The following is an 18,734-nucleotide window of genomic DNA, read 5'->3' on the forward strand; positions in this document are numbered from 1 at the left end:
AGCACGTCTTTTTTTTTTTTTTTTTTCTTTTTTTTGTTTCATCTAAAAGCATTTCCAGCTCAGTTAATGTTGGTTATTGAGATTGTTCAGTTATTATCATGATCTTTCTTTTGCAGTTTTTGTGGTTCTTGGAACTTGTATTGCAGTGCAGCTGGGGACAAACCCTGATTGGATGTTTTTTTGTTGTTTTGCTGGAACATTCATGTTCTATTGTGCACACTGGCAAACATATGTTTCTGGAACATTGCGATTTGGAATGTAAGTAACACTTAACAGTGATTTTTTGTTTTCTCTTTCAGATATGGAGAATGTTGCTTTTACATATCTCAGTATTAGGAATTCATCAAAGCACTAAATTAGTTTAGCAAATAGAAGTTTAAAACTCTCATTATTGTAGCTGCCTAATGGTCTCTGTCCGTCTATCACACTGTTTAGAAGGAAATATTAGGACCTCCCAACCAATATTTTTAAAATAATATGAAAAGCAGTGGCCCCTCCTCGCTCATACCCACTTGTCTTTCCCTCAGATAAATTCACTGTATTTTTCCTGTATTTACCTTAACTCCATGTTTTATTTTGACATACGAAAATGCATTTTCAGGAAAGATTAGATAGTTTATGACAGCAGAGAGCAACTCTCATCTCTCAATATAATAGCTGAATTAGATTTTATTCTTTTCATATTATTTGTGAGTCTATAAAAATCTAAGCTCTTAATAATTCAGTTGACATAAACACACCATATAGGTTACTACCACCAACAAATGCCCAAGAATTTAAAAAGTGAAATACAAACTCCTTTCAGACTCCAAAACGTATAGTTCCTACCTGTTAATCAGTACTTGTTCATCAATATTAATGAGTAAACTCATCTTGGAACAAGGTAAAGGGTGAAATTCACCAACTGGTGTTTAATTGCCACAGATCCGATTTACACGGCTCGAGTTAGTCTTATTTTTTTCATGGTGTCGAAGTAAAAGAGAAAGAACTTGAGAAAAGACTCTGAATACTTCATGAAATATCCAAATAAAATCTCTGATTGCAAATGATAGAACACCTTAACCTAGTCTCTTTAAGATGAATCATTAATGGATATTTAAATTTTAGATCCCTAGTAAACTTAGTTTTCTAGCTCTTGTAAGAGCCAAATGCACAGAAATCCAGCTGTTCCTTAACAAATTCAGTTCAAATTGTTTTTGCTAAACTTATTTAAACAGAACTTAAGATGTTCTTAACTTATGACAGTAACAATAATTATTATTTTGGATGTTAACTAAAAGACATGTCCTGGAAGAATTTTATAATAAAGGGGTTAGAAGACATGTTTAAGGCCCATCTTAAGGTGACAATAGTAGACATGCATGTCCAATTGAAACTCGTATGCTTGTGCGTTAATCAGTTTAAAAATGATCAGTGCTCAGGAAATATTGTAGATTTCTGATACAAAAAAAAAAAGCAGTAATTGAAAATACTGTGTGCAGATGTTTTTTTCAAATTGTTTTTATAGCCTATATCTCAAGTTTTCATAGTATTACTCTGCATTGGTAAAACCACAAAATATAATGGACTTCCAAGATCACTTGGTTTGCCCTAATTCAGTTTTAATTTTTAGTGATGTGATTGTTTTCAAAAATAGCAGAACTTGTAATATCTGGATTTGACATAGTTTGTTTCAGTGGTTATTATCTCTTAGTTAACTTGCAAGCCCTTATTTTGAAAGTTTATTTATCATCAGCCCTAATAAATTCTCTTTCCCTTTCAAGTAAAGCAGCACCAACCATGTAGTATGGGAACTGAAGGAAGGAGAGGGAGTGAACCATGGAAGTAGGGGAAGAGTAAACAGTGTTTTTAGGAGCGATTTGTTAGCACAGCTCTCAATTTGCCAGTCTTAGAATGTCCCTTGTGGTGTATTCCTTTGATAAAATATGCACTTAGAGAACTGTGAGCAGTTCCATATTGTTAGACCAAAGATGCCTGTAGGGGAGTGGCAGGAGATAAGGCTGGAGAAGATCCAGAAAATCAGGGGATTTCTATGTCCTGCCAAGAAATATGAGCTTTTTTCCTGAATCTGTGGGGAGCCTTTACAAAACCGAAACCAGGAAAATGACAAAAGGACAATTGGAAAGAGCAGTCTGGCAGCATTCGGAGGGTGAATTGGCATGGGCTAGTACAGAGGTAAGGAGGTCCTGTCGGAGTCATCGACATAATTAACATGAGGAATGCTCACACCTGAACTAGTGTGATGACAGTGCTATCAGAGAGAAAGTCATAGTCTGGAGACAGGCTGAAGAGGTAGAAACTGTAGGACGTAATCTCTATCTGCACGTGGGGAATGAATGAGCGAGCAGAGACTGGAGTAACTCCCAGTTCCCCTCCTTAGGTGGCTGGATGGGGGGTAGAGAAAGGCCCTACACGCAGAAGAACCTATGTGAAAGGGCGAGTTCTATCAGCACATGTATGTGAGGGATTTTAGGCATCCAGATAGAATGAAAATAGCTTAGAAAACTTAGAAAGCAAGCTTAGAAGCCTATGAAAATTATTGAACAGCCAGAGAAGGAGGCATACCAGAATGAAAAGCCAGAGATTTCTAAAGAGAACAACGCTGAATGCTGCCAAGACTCAAAATGAGGACAGAAAATTGTACACTAAATTTGGCGATCTGAGGCCATCCGGAGTAGTTTTCTGTAGTGGAGGGGTAGAAGCCAGATTGTAGGGGATGGGAAGTGAAGGGACTAAATAAGCATGTGGTACAGGTGATGTACAGAATGTGTGGCTGCGATGGGAAGAAGCAAGGCATCTGTTAGAAGAAAGAACATAGGTGCAAAGGAAGGAGGGTTTTGAATTTACAGAGAAGAAATTGGCTAGAGAAGAGATTGAAGATTTTTGGGGGAGAAAAGAGAGAGAGATGGATCTACGGAGCTAGACTGATGAAAATGCAGGAACAATGTTTAGGGTAACAGGCAGAGGGACTAGGTGGGAAGACACTGTCCCACTGAGACTATAGTGCTTCTTTGTAATGGTGTGAAACTAGATACACAAATATTGGAGCCAGTTTAAATTTAATATCTCAATTTAAATTACATATTAGTATTACAAGGGATTGGTTTTGATTTGGAAAATTAAATACAATTTTCTGAAATCCTGCATTCATATTAAGGCAACGCTATTTTTTTTTTTTTTTTTAAATAAAAGCAGATCTCAACATTCAAAGAAATGTGCTGCGAGTACTCACATTTAAGGAGATATTTTTCCAATGTAATGGGGGCATATGGAATAATAGAGATATTCCTAAAGAAGTTTTAAAAATGCCATTTAAGATTTCACATTCTTTTCAAGAGCAGGTAGAATAGGCTGATGTATAATAGGTTGAATATTGAAGTAAAGTTTATATGTGTGGAGGAGAAAGTCTAAATTTTGTTTAATTAGAAAAAAATAAGATAACCTTTCAAGTGTAATTTGACTAAAAATACTTTTTTTTACTATTTATTTTTTTGAGAGAGAGACCGACAGAGCTTGAGGGGAGAGAGAGGGGCAGATAGAGAGGGAGACACAGATTCTAAAGTAGGCTCCAGGCTCTGAGCTGTCAGCACAGAGCCTGATGCAGGGCTTGAACTTAGGAACCATGAGATCATGACCTGAGCCAAAGTCGATGCTTAGCCTACTGAGTCACCCAGGCATCCCTGACTAAAGAAATTTTTTTAAATCCCTTACTTTTCTTACTCCTTTTTGGAGAAACATGAAAGTGGCCCTTAGGCACCTTAGGAATTTTGTTTTAAAATATTTTTATTTTAATTGTTTTATTTTGGTGGTTATGCACAAATGAAAAAAAATCATGAGGATTTCTTTTTTATGTATGATCAATTTAGGTTGTTGTGTGTTTAATAACTATATAGCATATTTGTCAAATAAGAGATATTGATTTTTCTTAATCGCCTAGTGTCACTAATTTTAGTGGCTATTAAATTTGCTCATATCTTGACCAAAAATAGGCACCATAGTTAATTCATTTTTAACTAAGTAATTTCCATTCAAAGTCAGATATTATGAGAAAGTCAATGTGTTTTGGATACATCATCTCTGATATTATGACTAAATCTTCCAGCATTTTGCTCTGATCACAACTGAAAGCTGCCTTGTACAGAGAATATTAGTACCTGTCACATCTAGACAGACCCCTGTTCTGACAGTGTTTCTGGACCAAGCAAGTAGAGGTCTGATAGAGATGAGTACTGCTCACTGGGACCCTCCTAGACCCAACTTAGCCTGTTAGGATTTTTACTAACTTGGATTTGAAAGACTGGGGAGGGAAGTGGGCTCAGAGGCTAGAACTTCACAGAAGAATTGGGTCGGCCGAAGAAGATGAGAATTATGAATCGAAGTTCATTTGTAAACATTTGTAAAATATACTTTAAAATGTTTATGGGTTATACTAAATGGAAGAGTTCACATTTCCTCTCTTAAGGCTTAAACCGTGTATATCTAGATATTTTAAAATATATAATTTGTAGATGTATATGTAGAATCATTTTTTAGAAATCAAATGCTTAGAAATTCTAGACAATCTCTAATAAAACTATTTATGCAAAATACTGACCTTAAAGAAATCCTCCACACTGTGAAAGGTAGAACTCTTAAATTATCATTTCAGAAAAAAAAAACAATAACAAAACTTTTCACAAGTGAAAAAAGAAAGAAATTATAATAAATTGAACTAGATCAGTATATCTTGCCTCAAGTGTTACCTCCAGACTATTGTCTGTGTATCAGCTTGAGCAAGGCCCAGAACTTTCATTTCCTAATTTGTAAGTCAGAGTTTTAGATTTGATGGTATCTAAGGTTCCTTCTATGAGCCTATTAATTTTACAGATGCTATTTTCAGTGTATTTACTATTTATAATTATAGCACATAGAGTATTTAGTACATTTTTCCATTCATTTTTTCATACTTACATTAGCTAAAACTATGTAAATACATAACTTCTGACTTTTTCTTTTCTAGTTAAATGAAAAAAGTTAATAGGCTATGTATTCTGGTAGTCTGGCAAATCCAGTTCAGTTCTTACCCAAGAAATCTCTAAAGTATAAGTATTTGCAGATATCATAGTAACTAAAAACTGTTAATGTTATAAACTGCTAATGTATAATCCACTTTTTGTGGATTAAGAATTAGGAAGCTCCCTGTTAATGCCCATATAGGATATTCATACCTTTAGAAGTTTAAGACTTACCATGTGAACTAATAACTATCAAAGATTTTCCTTTCAGTTTCTAGTTTCCCTGTGTATTTTTTGTTAGTAAGTCATTCATTTGGACTGTGCCTATTTTAATTTTATCAAATTGTTAGAGATAAGATCTTAAAACAACTGTTTATATTAATGTAAAGCCTAGATTGCAGTTTGGACTTTAAGATCATCGGGTAAAATCTTAGACCTGTTTCCATCACATTTAGCATTCCTAGGTTCTTAATTTTGATTACATGGCTTTGATTTGAAGTCTGTTCTATACTGCCACTCCTTTTGCCAACCTCCTTTAGTGATCACATTAGACATGTTACTTATTTTTACCACTAATAAACTAATCTAATATAGTAGAGAGTTATAATGCTGGTATGGAATTAAGGAAAGAGAAAGAGGAAGAAGGATAAGATTTTAGACTAGAAATTATCAGGAAACGTGACAAGGAGCTGACCAGTTTTATTTTGTTCTGACCATATCCAAAGAAGTCATAGTTTCCCCCTTGCCCTTTTCACATACGTGTGCATTTTTTTACTGAATAGCAGAAGCAGGAGCATGATGATGTGGGGCAGTGAAGGGGTATGAGATGATTAGTGGTTTTTCAAACACCTAGATAACTGTACACTGGGGCTTCTGGAAGCACTCCTCGACAGAGAAGTCTGGATAGGTTCTCGCAGAGAAGGGACCTATGTCACAGCTAATGTGATTCTTTGGCAAGTAGTGTTCACTACTTAGGTAACTAAGAATTAACTGCATTTTTAGTTCTAGTGTTTCCAGCTGCCTATTTACAAGTCATGTATTCAATGTGTTATAGTTTGAATTTTTACACTTTTCTACTATTTTGGTTTGGGTAAGAAATATACATGTTTGCATAAGGTTAGTAATAGTACTGTATAAATTGTTATTGAATCTTTAGATGTCTTTATAAGGGTAATGCTACTTTTTAAATGTTTTTGCTACCTGTAGGGCTCTTTGGCAAAAGCTCTGAGTAAAGTTATTTTGAAATGTTTGTTTCCTTATGCATAGATTCGATGTTACAGAGTCCCAGATCATAATTATAATATGCCAGCTTCTCACAGGAACCCTGGGACCTTGGTTCTGGAACTTCACGGTAACTGCTAGAATATTCATGCTGTCCAATGAACAGTGGCGTGAACTCAATAAAGACAGCACCTTTGTCATGCACAGAGTAATTAAAATACAAAAAAATAAAAAGTCTTCTGGTGGTATTTCACAGACAAACAGGTTATTAGAAAACAAATAATTTTAATATATATAGGGCAATAAAAATCCACCCTATTAAAATTTTTTGAAAATAATATTCCTGGTGATTTGATGCTAGAAACAATTATCTCTCTCACTTACCCTACTGTACCTAATATCATTTTTGCTCTTTGTAATATTTTTAAAACAAATACCTTTCCACCATTAACTAGATTTTTTTTTTTAATTTATATTTTGAAAACAATAAAGCAAGCAGAGTTTCCCTTTAGATAAGCAAGTTGAGAAGATGCTTAATAGTAATGTAGGAAAGATTCTGTTTATTCCCTTAACTCCTTTAGAATATTCTTTAAGCAATCTAGTACCGATTCTTCTGTTTCTGTTTTCAACGATCTTAGTTTTTAAAAAAATTAATGCTAGAAGCTATTCCTATTTGTATTGTTTACTGTTTTCTTCTCTTGTTGTGCTTTTAAAACTAAGTATCCTTTGCTTTTCATGTTACTATAGCCATCTGTTGAATAACATCCTTTTTCAGGTTTGGTTTGTTTTTAGTAAATACATATTTCCTTAATTAATGCTGAGTAAATAATACATCTTTTTTTTCTCTCATGTTAAAATTATAATTTAGACTTTATGACTTTTAAAAGTTCAAAAATATTTATTAGGAAATAGTTTCCCAGTAGAATAGTCCAGAATCTTTCACACTTTAGTATGAAAGGTTTATTCACAAGCAAAGTAGAGCTTAAATTCCATTTATTTTGCAGTTCATGGAGTGTTTGGGGACTGTTCATATGGACACCTAACATATTGTTCTAGCAATACGGGGCTGCATTAGGTTTCCTATATTGAATCCTCATGCTCCAAAATGTTTCAATAATGTGATAGAGTAAGTCTGGTAGCAGAGTTCTTTCTGAAAGGTATCTTGCAGCATTGTAAATCCACTTATTCAGTGGCAGTAGAGACATCTTTGGGGACAGATTAATAGTGAGGGATAGTTTACATCTTTTTTTCAAAAGAAGCTTAGACTTTGGAGAATACTGAAAAGTACTATAGACATGATTTAGAATCAAAACAAAAGCCATTTTTTTTCATTTGAATTTACAATGTACTTGCAGAATTATTTGTGGGGTCTATTTTCCTGGGGTAGAATAATGTGCATAGTTCAGAATGTGTCATTTTTAGTCCCCCTCTACCCATAACCTGTCTTCTGGTTCTTTCTCCAAAGACCTAAAACTTTATGCTCACTGCAGTTGTCTAGGTAGACAATTTTTGATAGCTCATTTACTATTTTTAATTGTACTCACCAAAGGTCTTTTCTCCCAGTGTTCTTAGTGAAATTAATAGTCAGGATATTGACTATATTACTTACTTTCACCTTGTTTGTGTATGATAAAAAAGTACCTGTATTTATAGAACCTTTCCTATTAAAATGTTTCTAGAAACTAATGCAAATCTGTTCTTTTACCAGTTGCTAACTTGCAGAGACTTTTTTTGCTTTTAATATTTGTTGCTTTAACTGGTTTGATCATTGCAATGAGACTGTCAGATGTTTGTGGGTTTTTCTTTTTCCATTTTTTCAGAGTTCAGGGGGAAAATAAGCTTAAGAAAGAGTTCATTATAATTTGTTTCCAATTAATTTAATTTATTAGCATCTAAACTTGGAATGCTATTACCATTTTACAGAAAGTTGTGTTAGAATACAAGAAACATCATACATGGACACCTTAGTGATAACAAGGTAAAAACTTAGCACAGATGTTTACTCCAGTTGATTAGTAAACTAAAAATCAGAGTTTTAGCACCATGTAGGTACAACACTTACATTTTCTTTCAAGGCTCTGCCACCTATTATCTCGGTAACCTTGGAAAAGTCCATTAACCTATCTGACTTTCCACATCTATAAAATGGTGGCAGTAGTTCCTACCTCCTAGATAGTTGTGAAGATTAAGAGTATCAAAATGTAATGTGCTAGCTTTAGTGACTGGCATGTAAGTGTTTGTTACCACTGTTATTTTTATTGATTTTAAGACCTGTGTTAGTAACTCCCAGAAGTTGCTAGATTTCTTCCAGAATTGATTGTGCTAGTTTGAGAGGAAGAATAGGTCCATGATCCCTTCATTTAACTTCATCACGATTATTACTAAATGAGGTGAGAGGACTCTCCTAATTCTTCTGTTTCCAAGGGTGATAAGGGTAGGCTGTCCCCTGAATTGTGAGACCTAAACTTTAGCTCCTTTTAGAGGACTTACATTCTAGCCTTTGGCTATTTTTCTTCTTACTTGAAAATCACTGGATGGGTTGTTGTTGCGGGTGGTGTTTTTTAGTCTTCTCAGATAATCTAAAGATCCATTTAGTCCTTCGTGTGGTAGATAATAAATATGGTTTTAAATAATTCAGCTTATCTCAAAAGTAGATGCTTAGACTTTCTCTGTATGTAACACTTTTTGAGAGTGTGTGTGTATGTGCGAACAGGAAGGGGCAAAGGAAGAGGGGAGAGAGAGAATCCCAAGCAGGCTCCATGCTGTCCGCACAGAGCCCAAATCAGGGATCAATCCCACGACTGTGAGATTATGACCTGAGCTGAAATTAAGAGTCAGATGCTTAACTGACTGAAACACCCAGGTGCCCTGTACCACTTGGTTTTAAAATATCATAGTTATATATCATTAACTAACTATAATATCATAGTTAATATCATTAACCATTCAGCTGTCTGGTTAATATTACCTAACATTAAGCTTGCCATGCCCAGATTGTTCATTATCAAGGGTAGAAAGTAAAATATTGGAAGGCAGTATGGTCAGTTTCTAGGTCAGTCTTGGTTGCAGTCTACCAAGACTTCACCCCACCCATGATTTTTCTGGTATAATAAATGTTCTGGTCATGCAGAAGTTCCCTACAACTTCAGATCCATTGACAAGTAAGTGCAAATCTGTAATTAATAACAATCTAATCTTTGAATAGGGTTCCAGACACCCTCAGTGGATGTCTTTTTAAACAAAATTCTTTTTAAATAATAAATAGCTCACAAGTCAAATTGTACAAATCTGGGTTTCTCTGACACTTGAATTTAGCCCTAGTGCATATTCTCTTAACCAAGCCAACAACCAACCCAAATTATAATACAATTACATTTGCTGTGTAGAGTTTAACAACAACAACATTGCTTTTATACATTGACTGCAAATATTTCTTTGAATGCATATGTGACACAGAAGAAAAATAGATTAACTCATATTAGAGTGAGTGGAAAGACATAAAAATTTTAGGGAAAAGATGATTAGCATGCTTACCAGCTTTCACAGAATGTCATTTAAATCCCTTCACATTCCCATTACTCCTGAGTCTTGTTGGAATTCAAATCAGATGCATTTGTTAAGTATCTCTCTCAAAACTGAACAATGAAAATGAAACTTAAAATAGAAATTTTATTAATAGTCAGTTAACTTAGGAAGTTTGAGGTTGTTACACCCCTTAATCACTTTTTAAACCTCTAATTCTGATGTAATAACTGACCTAGGCTGCCTTTCTGTTGTGATAGAGACCCTCGGAGTTCCTCACTCCCAGCTGGAGAGATTTTCTGTTCCCTGTTTAGAAGTTAAAATTACTCCTATTCATTTAAGATACCATGATCTCTTTACCTCTTAGTCAGTAGACCATTAAGATGTTGCTAGGAGTGATGGGCCCAGGGGATTTATTTCAAATATTCAGTTATTTTGACTGCCACACTTACAGCCTCCCCATCAAAAGAATGGGGGAGCTTAGTCTCCACAGCTGGTTTGCTTCTTTGCATTTTTCTTCCGTGACAGCCATTAGAATGTTGTTTATGGCTGGCTTGTTGTTGTCATTTGAAGAGATTATACATAGCAACTGGGCAAGTTCTTTCTGTACTTTGACAACCTATACTAAAATAGAAACAGGAAATTATTTAAAGCCAAACAAGTCAGAATATTTAAATACCTTCATGGTTACAGAAAATTAAGTGCATTCTCATCTAATTTCCCCCCTCTGAAACTTTTAGGCTGTGGAAATCTAATGCTGTAGATAAGAGATTTGTTTTCCCATATGTCTTTAAAAAAAAAAAAAATCACTCTGGTGTTTTGGATGCTCCTTTGCCACATATTCTTTGTATCTTGAAGGGCTTATTTTTAGTGTAGTTCTGGAGGATGCTTTTTTGGTTTTTGAGTAGTAGTCCCAACATTTGGGAATTTCCCACCCATATTATTATTTTGAAATGAATAATAAGAAAGTGACTACAGAAATGCCACATTCCTGCCTTTCCATAACATTCTCCTTTCTGGATAACTGTCTTTCCCCCTCAGCCAAAAGTAGTAAATGATGAATTTATATTACCATAAATTCATCCACTAGGAGACTTCTTAGTGGAAAGGTAGGAAAATGGACTGCCATATAAGCAACTCTTGTCTAAGTAGATTCATTGACTCTTTTGTTCATTGTTAATCACTTCTGCCACCTGTCCCTCTTAGTTCCCTTAGTTCCTATCTCTAGGGATGTCCTCTTACTGCACCCTTCTTCATTGACAGTCAAGCTTAGAGCCACACCTCCAGGAGTGGGGATAGGCCATGATTCAGTGCAGGAGGGTCTCATCCGGGAGTACTGAGTATTCCTCTAAATCAAATAAGCAAACAGGAAAAAAAAACTCTTAACTACCTATAACTGGTAAGTTTTCCCTGGCTTTCCCTCCTAACATTAAGGCATCGTGGATCTAAATACAATGACAGTATCTGCATGGTTTAGGAAATTCTGTCTTCTAAAATTTTTAAACAGGCAAACCCATAAAACTTTCCCTAGGAATCCCAGTCTGAGCTTTATAAAGATCTTTGATGTTCCCCATTCTCTTTTACATTCATCCAGGGTACAAAGATTAATTGCATGAGGTTCCCTCCATTTTTATTTTGTAATTCTATACTTCTGGCCCTTCCCCTCCCAAAAGGCTACTTCATATATCCAGCAAAATGTTGTAAGATGTCTACCCTCCTCCACCCAAGACAGACTCGATCATCTTTGACACCTGCTTAGTCTCCTGAATCTGCTACTGAGTGTAATTCCCCTTATTGGCAACACCATTCATCAGGTCAGCTCTACAGATTCTTTTTAGCCTAATTCGGTCCATTTTTTCCCCAATAAATGTGTATGTAAAGATGACTACATCACTATATGTTTACAACTTAATAAGCTTCTGTTCAAAAAAAAATCTGGAGCAAACAAAGCTCAGTTTTTTTTAGTTGTGAGAGACTGGTATCAACTTATTTATGTTGGGCATGGAAACTTGCATATCTAGCTCACATTATATGTTTTAAGTGTCAGTTTCAGAAATGGGGGCTCCATTCTGCTCTGGGAATCGAATCCCCTTGCTGTTGTTGGTGTCTTTTTTTCTTAGACTAATTTTTTTAAAAATTTACCTTAATATAAGTTATTCACTTTGTTTAAAACTAACATTATAAAAAAACGTATGCAGTGTATGGTCTCCTTCCCATCCTCCTCTCCCAGCGGTCCATCCCCACACTGTCCTCTCCAGTAGGTACCACTGTTCTTAGTTTACAATGTATCCTTCCAGAAATTTGTTATGTAATTACTGACAAAAATAGAGAATATTATTTTTCTTCTTTTACACACACACACACACACACACACACACGCGCACACACACACAATAGCACTTATACATTCTGCAACATTTCTTTTCACCTAATATATCTTTGATATTTTTCCATATCACTTTGTAGGGAGCAACCCACTCTTTTTCAAAGCTACCAGATACTCCATTGTGTGGAAGTACTCTAATTTCTCTAACTGTTCCCTCATTGAGGGCTTTGCTGTTATAAAGAATGCTGTAATAAATAACCTTGTACAAACACTTTGTGCAAGTATATCTGTAGGACAAATTGTGAGAATTTTAATTTTGGATCCAATAATCTGGAATGATAATCTCAAGATTATGTAAAGTGCTGGTCTGTAGAAGGAAAAGAATGTCAGTTTGTGCTTTGCTCCTCAATCTTTTTGTCCATATTCTTTTTTTCAGACTTTCAGACTTCTAATTTCTACTGCCCTGTTTTTGTACCAGGTTTGTCTTTTCTTGACTGTAAGATCATTTTCAGCAACCTCAAACTAATTCTTGGCTGCTTTTCAGTTCTTCTTTCCAGAAATCTTAGGATAGTTCACCTAATAAGTGTAAGAATTTGAGAGCTGGGTGAAATTTTTTTTTCACACCCCTACTATGGAAGGCATTAAGTGAATATAACTAAAGGGCAGTAAGTTTTATAAGATCTGAGTGATTTACGTTACTTTAGTAAAAACTCACCATTTCCTCTATTTGGTACTACAAAGCCCTGGTTTCAAGATTGCATATTCTATAGCAGTGTAATGCAGTCCCCTCTGCTTGACACTCGAAATTTAACACACACATGCCCTGCCCCTGCTCCATTTTTCTTTTTGTCCTTTTTTTGGTGGGAAAGGTTAAGCTATAGTTTCAGCCCAACTTCAGTGAGTCAGAAATTTCCTATGGAAAGGAGGGGTTTTTATTGCTCTGTGAAATTCATCAAATTAAATTAAAAGCCTCTGGATTTTATTTGATTTTGCTCATAACAAATTTTTGACACCTCCTTCTCCCCTTTCCTCAATATTTGAGATTTTTTTCTATTGTGCATGATAGAGGAATGCTGCTAAGCTCGCAAGTAATTAACTTGAAATTGTTTTGAGTAATTCTGCTTTTTTGGCTTTTTGTACCTAATCAGAATTGATGTGACTGAAGTGCAAATCTTCATAATAATCATGCATTTGCTGGCAGTGATTGGAGGACCACCTTTTTGGCAATCTATGGTAACTTTGTTCACATTGTGTATCCCATGTAATGCATGTTGTCTTTTGCTTGTGTTTTCTAATATAGGATAATCCAGTTAAAGAGTGATATGTAAAACTATTTTACTCTTTCTGAAAATGAAAAGCCACAGCAATGGTAGGACACAAACTTCTCTTTGGGTCGTGGTGAATTTTACTACTTGGAGTCAGGTGGAACTTGAGGTCCATTCCAGGACTATTGTTTTGGAAGGCCATCTGAATTATTATTCATCATCCCATTTTACATCTGAGGAGACAGCGGATACTATAGCTGGTTAACCAATGACTAGATCAAATCAGACTGTTTTTCTTTCTGAGCTATAGGAGTCTACTAGTTTTCTATCATATGCTTAAAGCTGAATAACAAATTTGGGGTAGCAAATAAACTAGCCCTAAAACAGAATAAATGCTTATTGAAATCGGTGCCATAGAATGGTTTTAACAAGCCAGGACCTTGATTTTCAACCTGACCTATAAACACACATTCTTTTTCTTCACAAAACGTCAAAACAGGGTACGTTATACATGAAAGGTATAATATGCAAGCCAAGAGCACAGGCTTAGGAACCAGACTGCCTGAGTTCAGTCGGGCTCCTCTGCGTATTGTGTGAACGTCATCTGTTACTCAGCTCTCTGTGGCTTAATTGCCTCCTCTGTAAAATGAGAACAGTAACAATACCTATTTCATAGGGTTATTCTTTTTTGTTAAATGAGTAGTACGTATAAAGCACTTAGAACCGTGTGTATCAAGTAATAAGCCCTAAGTGAAAGCTGCTCTTCCAATTGCCAGATCTTCTTCCAGATCTGAGTCACAGTTGTTTGTGCTGTCTGGTCCAGTTTACTGCTGATCACTACCACCACGCTTTCAGAATTTGCCATTCATTTGGTGTGATCTCACCAAAGGATTTACTACTCCTAAACAAACATAATTCTTAAAAATCAGATTAATTTTAAGGTATATGGGAAATTTATGGAACGAGATCTTTCGCATACCTAATTCACTTTCTGAGGGTCAATCAGATATTTGAGGAGGTGTAATTGACATACTTCCCTGAGTATTCATTACCAGAAACTGTTCAATACCTTTTGTCAGGAGGATAGGGTTGTGAGGAGGGAGGAGATAAAGGAATAAAAATAATCCATAGTCTGCCAGGAAAATTCTGAAGCTATCTAGTCATGTATGTAATATCATTCAAATTCACATCTTTCCTACACACGAGTCTCAAAAGCTGATAGGGTCTTTAGTGAAATCTAAGATATATTTTAGTGAAATCTGAGCTCCATAGATTCAGATATAGGTATACAGAGAGATACATAGATACAGGGAGAGAATTTTATTATTCTTGTTTTCCAGCAAGTTAAGCATATATAAATATATATAAAATATATAAATAAATATAATAAAATATATAAATATATATAATAAATATATGTTATATATACAGTTAACCCCTGGACTACACAGGTTTGTTAAAGCAAGGGTCCCTTAACTATACACTTTTTTTTATAAATACAGTGCAGTGCCATAAATGTGTTTTCTGTTCCTTATGATTTTCTTAATATCATTTTCTTTTGTCTAGCATCCTTTCCTGTAAGTGTATAGTATATAATACATATACAAAATATGTGATAATCAACTGTCTTATCAGTAAGCCTTCTGGTCAACAATAGCTCAGTTTTGGGGGAATCAGAAATTATAGGCAGAGTTTCAACTGCACGGGGCTGGGTGGGTAGGCACTCCTAACCCTCGTGGTGTTCAAGGATCAATTGTATGTTGACTTAAATTTTTTGTATCTCTTGACTATGTTATGTTCATAGACTTTGTGTTTTATACCAAAGTCTCCCCTTCTCCAAAATTATTTTGAATATCTTTATATAAATTACCTATACAGTTTCATCATACCAGTTACCAAAAATTGTGATTTCTGGCTTGATCGTTGCAAAACAAGTCAGCGTCAGGTATATAAACCATATTATCCTTATCAGTATGGAAATACATAAGGCATTATTGCAAATGAAGTTATAGGCTGTATGCGTATATTTTTAAAGTGGTGCCTGGTGGTGAATTTGCTTCAGGTATCCTTGTTACCTTTTTCACTAGGATTTATATACATGAACTTAACAGAAGTGATGGTTGTTTTTTTTTTTTTTTTCTTTTAAAAGGATCGAATCGTTTGCCCTATCTTTATAGATAATTAAGATAATATAATCATCCTCTTTTATTATATGTTTTAAAAAGTAACTGTAGGAACTCTCAGATCCGAGACTGAAGTAAAATCCCCAGGCCCAACAATCTAACTGCAGTAGGAGTGAGGCCAGGTTGCGGGAGAGATGCAGATCCCAGGCCTTTGTTAGTGGCCCTGCTGTTACCATCATTAAAGTAAAAGGGAAGGGCCTGACCTCTCTGGTGATATTTGGAGGCTAAAAGAAATATTCTGTGTTCTTTGAGCAATTCCCAGTAGAGAGTCCCATAATTGACCTCAGACCACTATATGTCTTTTTTTCTTTTTATTTGGCCCTATGGGTTCAATGCTGAATATACTGCTTCAAATTGTATTATGTTAGTTTAGGAAAGATTACATGTAATAATTTGTGTGCCAAAATGGAGAAAATGTACCCGTTTGGAGCATCAAATTTTCATCTCTCTTGAAGTTGAAGGCACGAAATGGACACTGCTTTCCAAATCCTCATTAAAAGGCTTTCATTGATAGTTAGGAAGCAAATCTATGGCTTTAAAAAATATATACAATTGTTTTTATAAAGCTGATTTCATAATATCAGCTGTTTTGCAAAGATAAGTGATTTATATCTGCAGCTTATGGATTACCCATTTCTTGCTGCTTTTTTGCTTTTTTTTTTTTTTGTCTTCAGAGAGGTGGGTTTTTACCAAAGTTTGTAATTAGTTCTGTTGGTTTGGGTTGTTTGTGGTTTTTTTCTTTTCTTTTTTTTTTTTTTTTTTTTTAAATTTTTTTTTCAACGTTTATTTATTTTTAAGACAGAGACAGCATGAACGGGGGAGGGGCAGAGAGAGAGGGAGACACAGAATCGGAAGCAGGCTCCAGGCTCTGAGCCATCAGCCCAGAGCCTGACGCGGGGCTCGAACTCACGCACCGCGAGATCGTGACCTGGCTGAAGTCGGACGCTTAACCGACTGCGCCACCCAGGCGCCCCTTTTCTTTTTTTTAAGGAAAAATTGTTTTCATGCACAAAAGTCTGTGCATGGGTTTACACATTGCAAGGAACAAAACAAAAATCCATATTGTTAATTTTTCTGTATTGCTTTTCCCAGAAGAATATATTCTTTTGGAATGTCTTGAAACTATCTTTTATCCTATCACTGTTTTTTTCTTTGTTTGTTTTTGTTTTAAGGAGAATCATCCTCACTTGAAAGGGACCCACATGCAATCCCCTCATGGTTACTTTCACTGCTGTTTCATTCTTTTTTTTTTTTTCTTTTTTAAGTTTGTTTTTATTTATTTTGAGAGAGAAAAGAGAGAGAGCACGAGTGGGGTATGGGCAGAGAGAGAGGGAGAGAGAATTCCAAGCAGGCTCCATGCTGTCAGTGCAGAGCCCCATGCAGGCTCGAACTCAGGAACCATGAGATCATGACCTGAGCCAAGATCAAGAGTTTAACAGACTGAGCCACCCAGGCACCCCCTGATGTTTGATTCTTTTAAATGTAATAGTTGATTAAATGTGTAGGAAACCATGAGATAGATACCTTCTGGAATCCATTCAAGTCAAGTGGTGAGACCACAGGTGAAGTTTCAGAATTCCTTAGGCAGAACTAAATAAAGACTTACTATGCAGTGTAATTTATTTGTGTCTCATTCCTTAGACTGAAGAAGTGTACTTAGACTTAAATAATTTAGACATGGTGATTTTCTTTAAATACTTGGTAGATGCTGTAATTATTGTTATATTAAAGTTTGATGGAAATCACTTCTTTTCAAAGTACTTCTAAATAGGCATTGCCACATTGTTTGGAAGAAGGTTAGTAGTATCTAACCTCAAAATGACACTTTGTGTTTCAGCTGAAATTTACAAAGCCCATAAGAACATTTTATTATGCCCCTAAGAAAACTAGTCTTAACAGTTTAGTAACTGATACTCTATATTAATCCAAACTATTGAATCAGAACGTGTCCATTGTAATCTGGTAAATCTGAGATTTAATACCTGCTTTTCCATCTCTAACCTAATTTAAAATGAATTACATTAGATTGATATTATTTAGATGCATAATTTGATAGCATAAATCCAGAGGGTTTGCCCCTGGCTATAGAGCAGACACCATGACCCAGAGCTCTGATAAAGGTATGTTTTCAATATAGCTTTCTTGTATTTCTGTAGAGTGAATGCATGTTAGCTACCTTGGGTGAGTTCCAAGATGAGAAGGCCAGAAAGGGAAAGATTGGGAAAAGACAGAATGTGTCCACCTTCCTTGATCTTGGGTGGGAGGTGAAAATGGCAACGCTTTTGGTGCTTTTTATAAGTGGTTCATTTGGTGCTGATTTTTAAGGGATTGCCTGATAAGGCTTGTGATTCCTTTCCTTCCAGCTCCCTTCACTTTGCCTCAGATTTTCTTGTAGCTAACATTCTTTTTCCTTCTTAATGTGGGAGCAAGATATGTCTTCTTATTCTCCCATAACAGTAATTCTACATAGAGGGTAAGAGAAAGGGAGAAGATCTTAATCTTCAACAAGTGTATATAGAGCACTTACAATATGCATGGCTCCAGAGAGAATATAAAAAATCAATGCAAACAAAATCCTATACTCAGAAACTTAGGGTTTGGTGTATATAGCTATCCTATATGATGGAAGCCGAGAGGGTCTTAGGAATGTTTATGATACTTTGCTCCTAAGTCTGTAGCTTGCTTACTTATTTTGTGGTTCAAGGCATTTACTAAATTGCCTGGCTTCTTTAATATTTCAGTTTATTCTTTCTTCTTTCAATAGCCAACAGTTTCCATGAACCTACCGCATTTTCACCAAATTTTAATTATAGTTGTGGTAATACTCAGTTCAGTTGTGGCACAGATGACTGCTACGCCAGAGTTGGCACTTACTCGATACCCTGGCCCTAATACAGGCATGCCGCTGTAATGGATGAATGCTTTGTCTCCTTTGAAATCTGAGGGAGTATAGTATTTCCCCCATTGCCATACAGGGCCTTTGTCTCTGGAGGAAAAAAGAAAACTAGCCAGGGTATTAAATTTAATTCAGGTGCATCAGATTAAGATTGTAATATCCCTAGTTTTCTGAACCAGAGCAGGAAAATCTTAGAGCTCAAAGCAACCATGGTGTGGATTTTCTCCTTCACTGTAAACAAGTGTTGAATTTGGGCTGTAGGGTTTAGAAATGAATTAGGGAAGGAAGAAGACCATTTAGGATGCTCTGTAAAGTTCTGGGCTTAAC

At 35.5% G+C, this 18,734-nt stretch overlaps 1 protein-coding gene across 2 annotated transcripts in view; it reads left to right on the forward strand.

Moving 5' to 3' along the window:
- The window catches only part of CEPT1 (choline/ethanolamine phosphotransferase 1), a 36,811-nt gene that overhangs the window by 13,941 nt on the left and 4,136 nt on the right, over positions 1-18,734 (forward strand). Inside the window, exons 4-5 of one of the 2 annotated variants that reach the window (XM_043575825.1) lie at positions 117-258; positions 6,261-6,345. In XM_043575825.1, coding sequence (XP_043431760.1) covers positions 117-258; positions 6,261-6,345 — 227 coding nt within the window. Of the gene's footprint in view, positions 1-116; positions 259-6,260; positions 6,346-13,211; positions 13,297-18,734 lie in introns of both variants that reach the window. The other variant, XM_043575824.1, reaches the window with a different exon arrangement.

Source organism: Prionailurus bengalensis, chromosome C1, assembly GCF_016509475.1.
Source record: "Prionailurus bengalensis isolate Pbe53 chromosome C1, Fcat_Pben_1.1_paternal_pri, whole genome shotgun sequence".
NCBI lineage: Eukaryota > Metazoa > Chordata > Mammalia > Carnivora > Felidae > Prionailurus > Prionailurus bengalensis.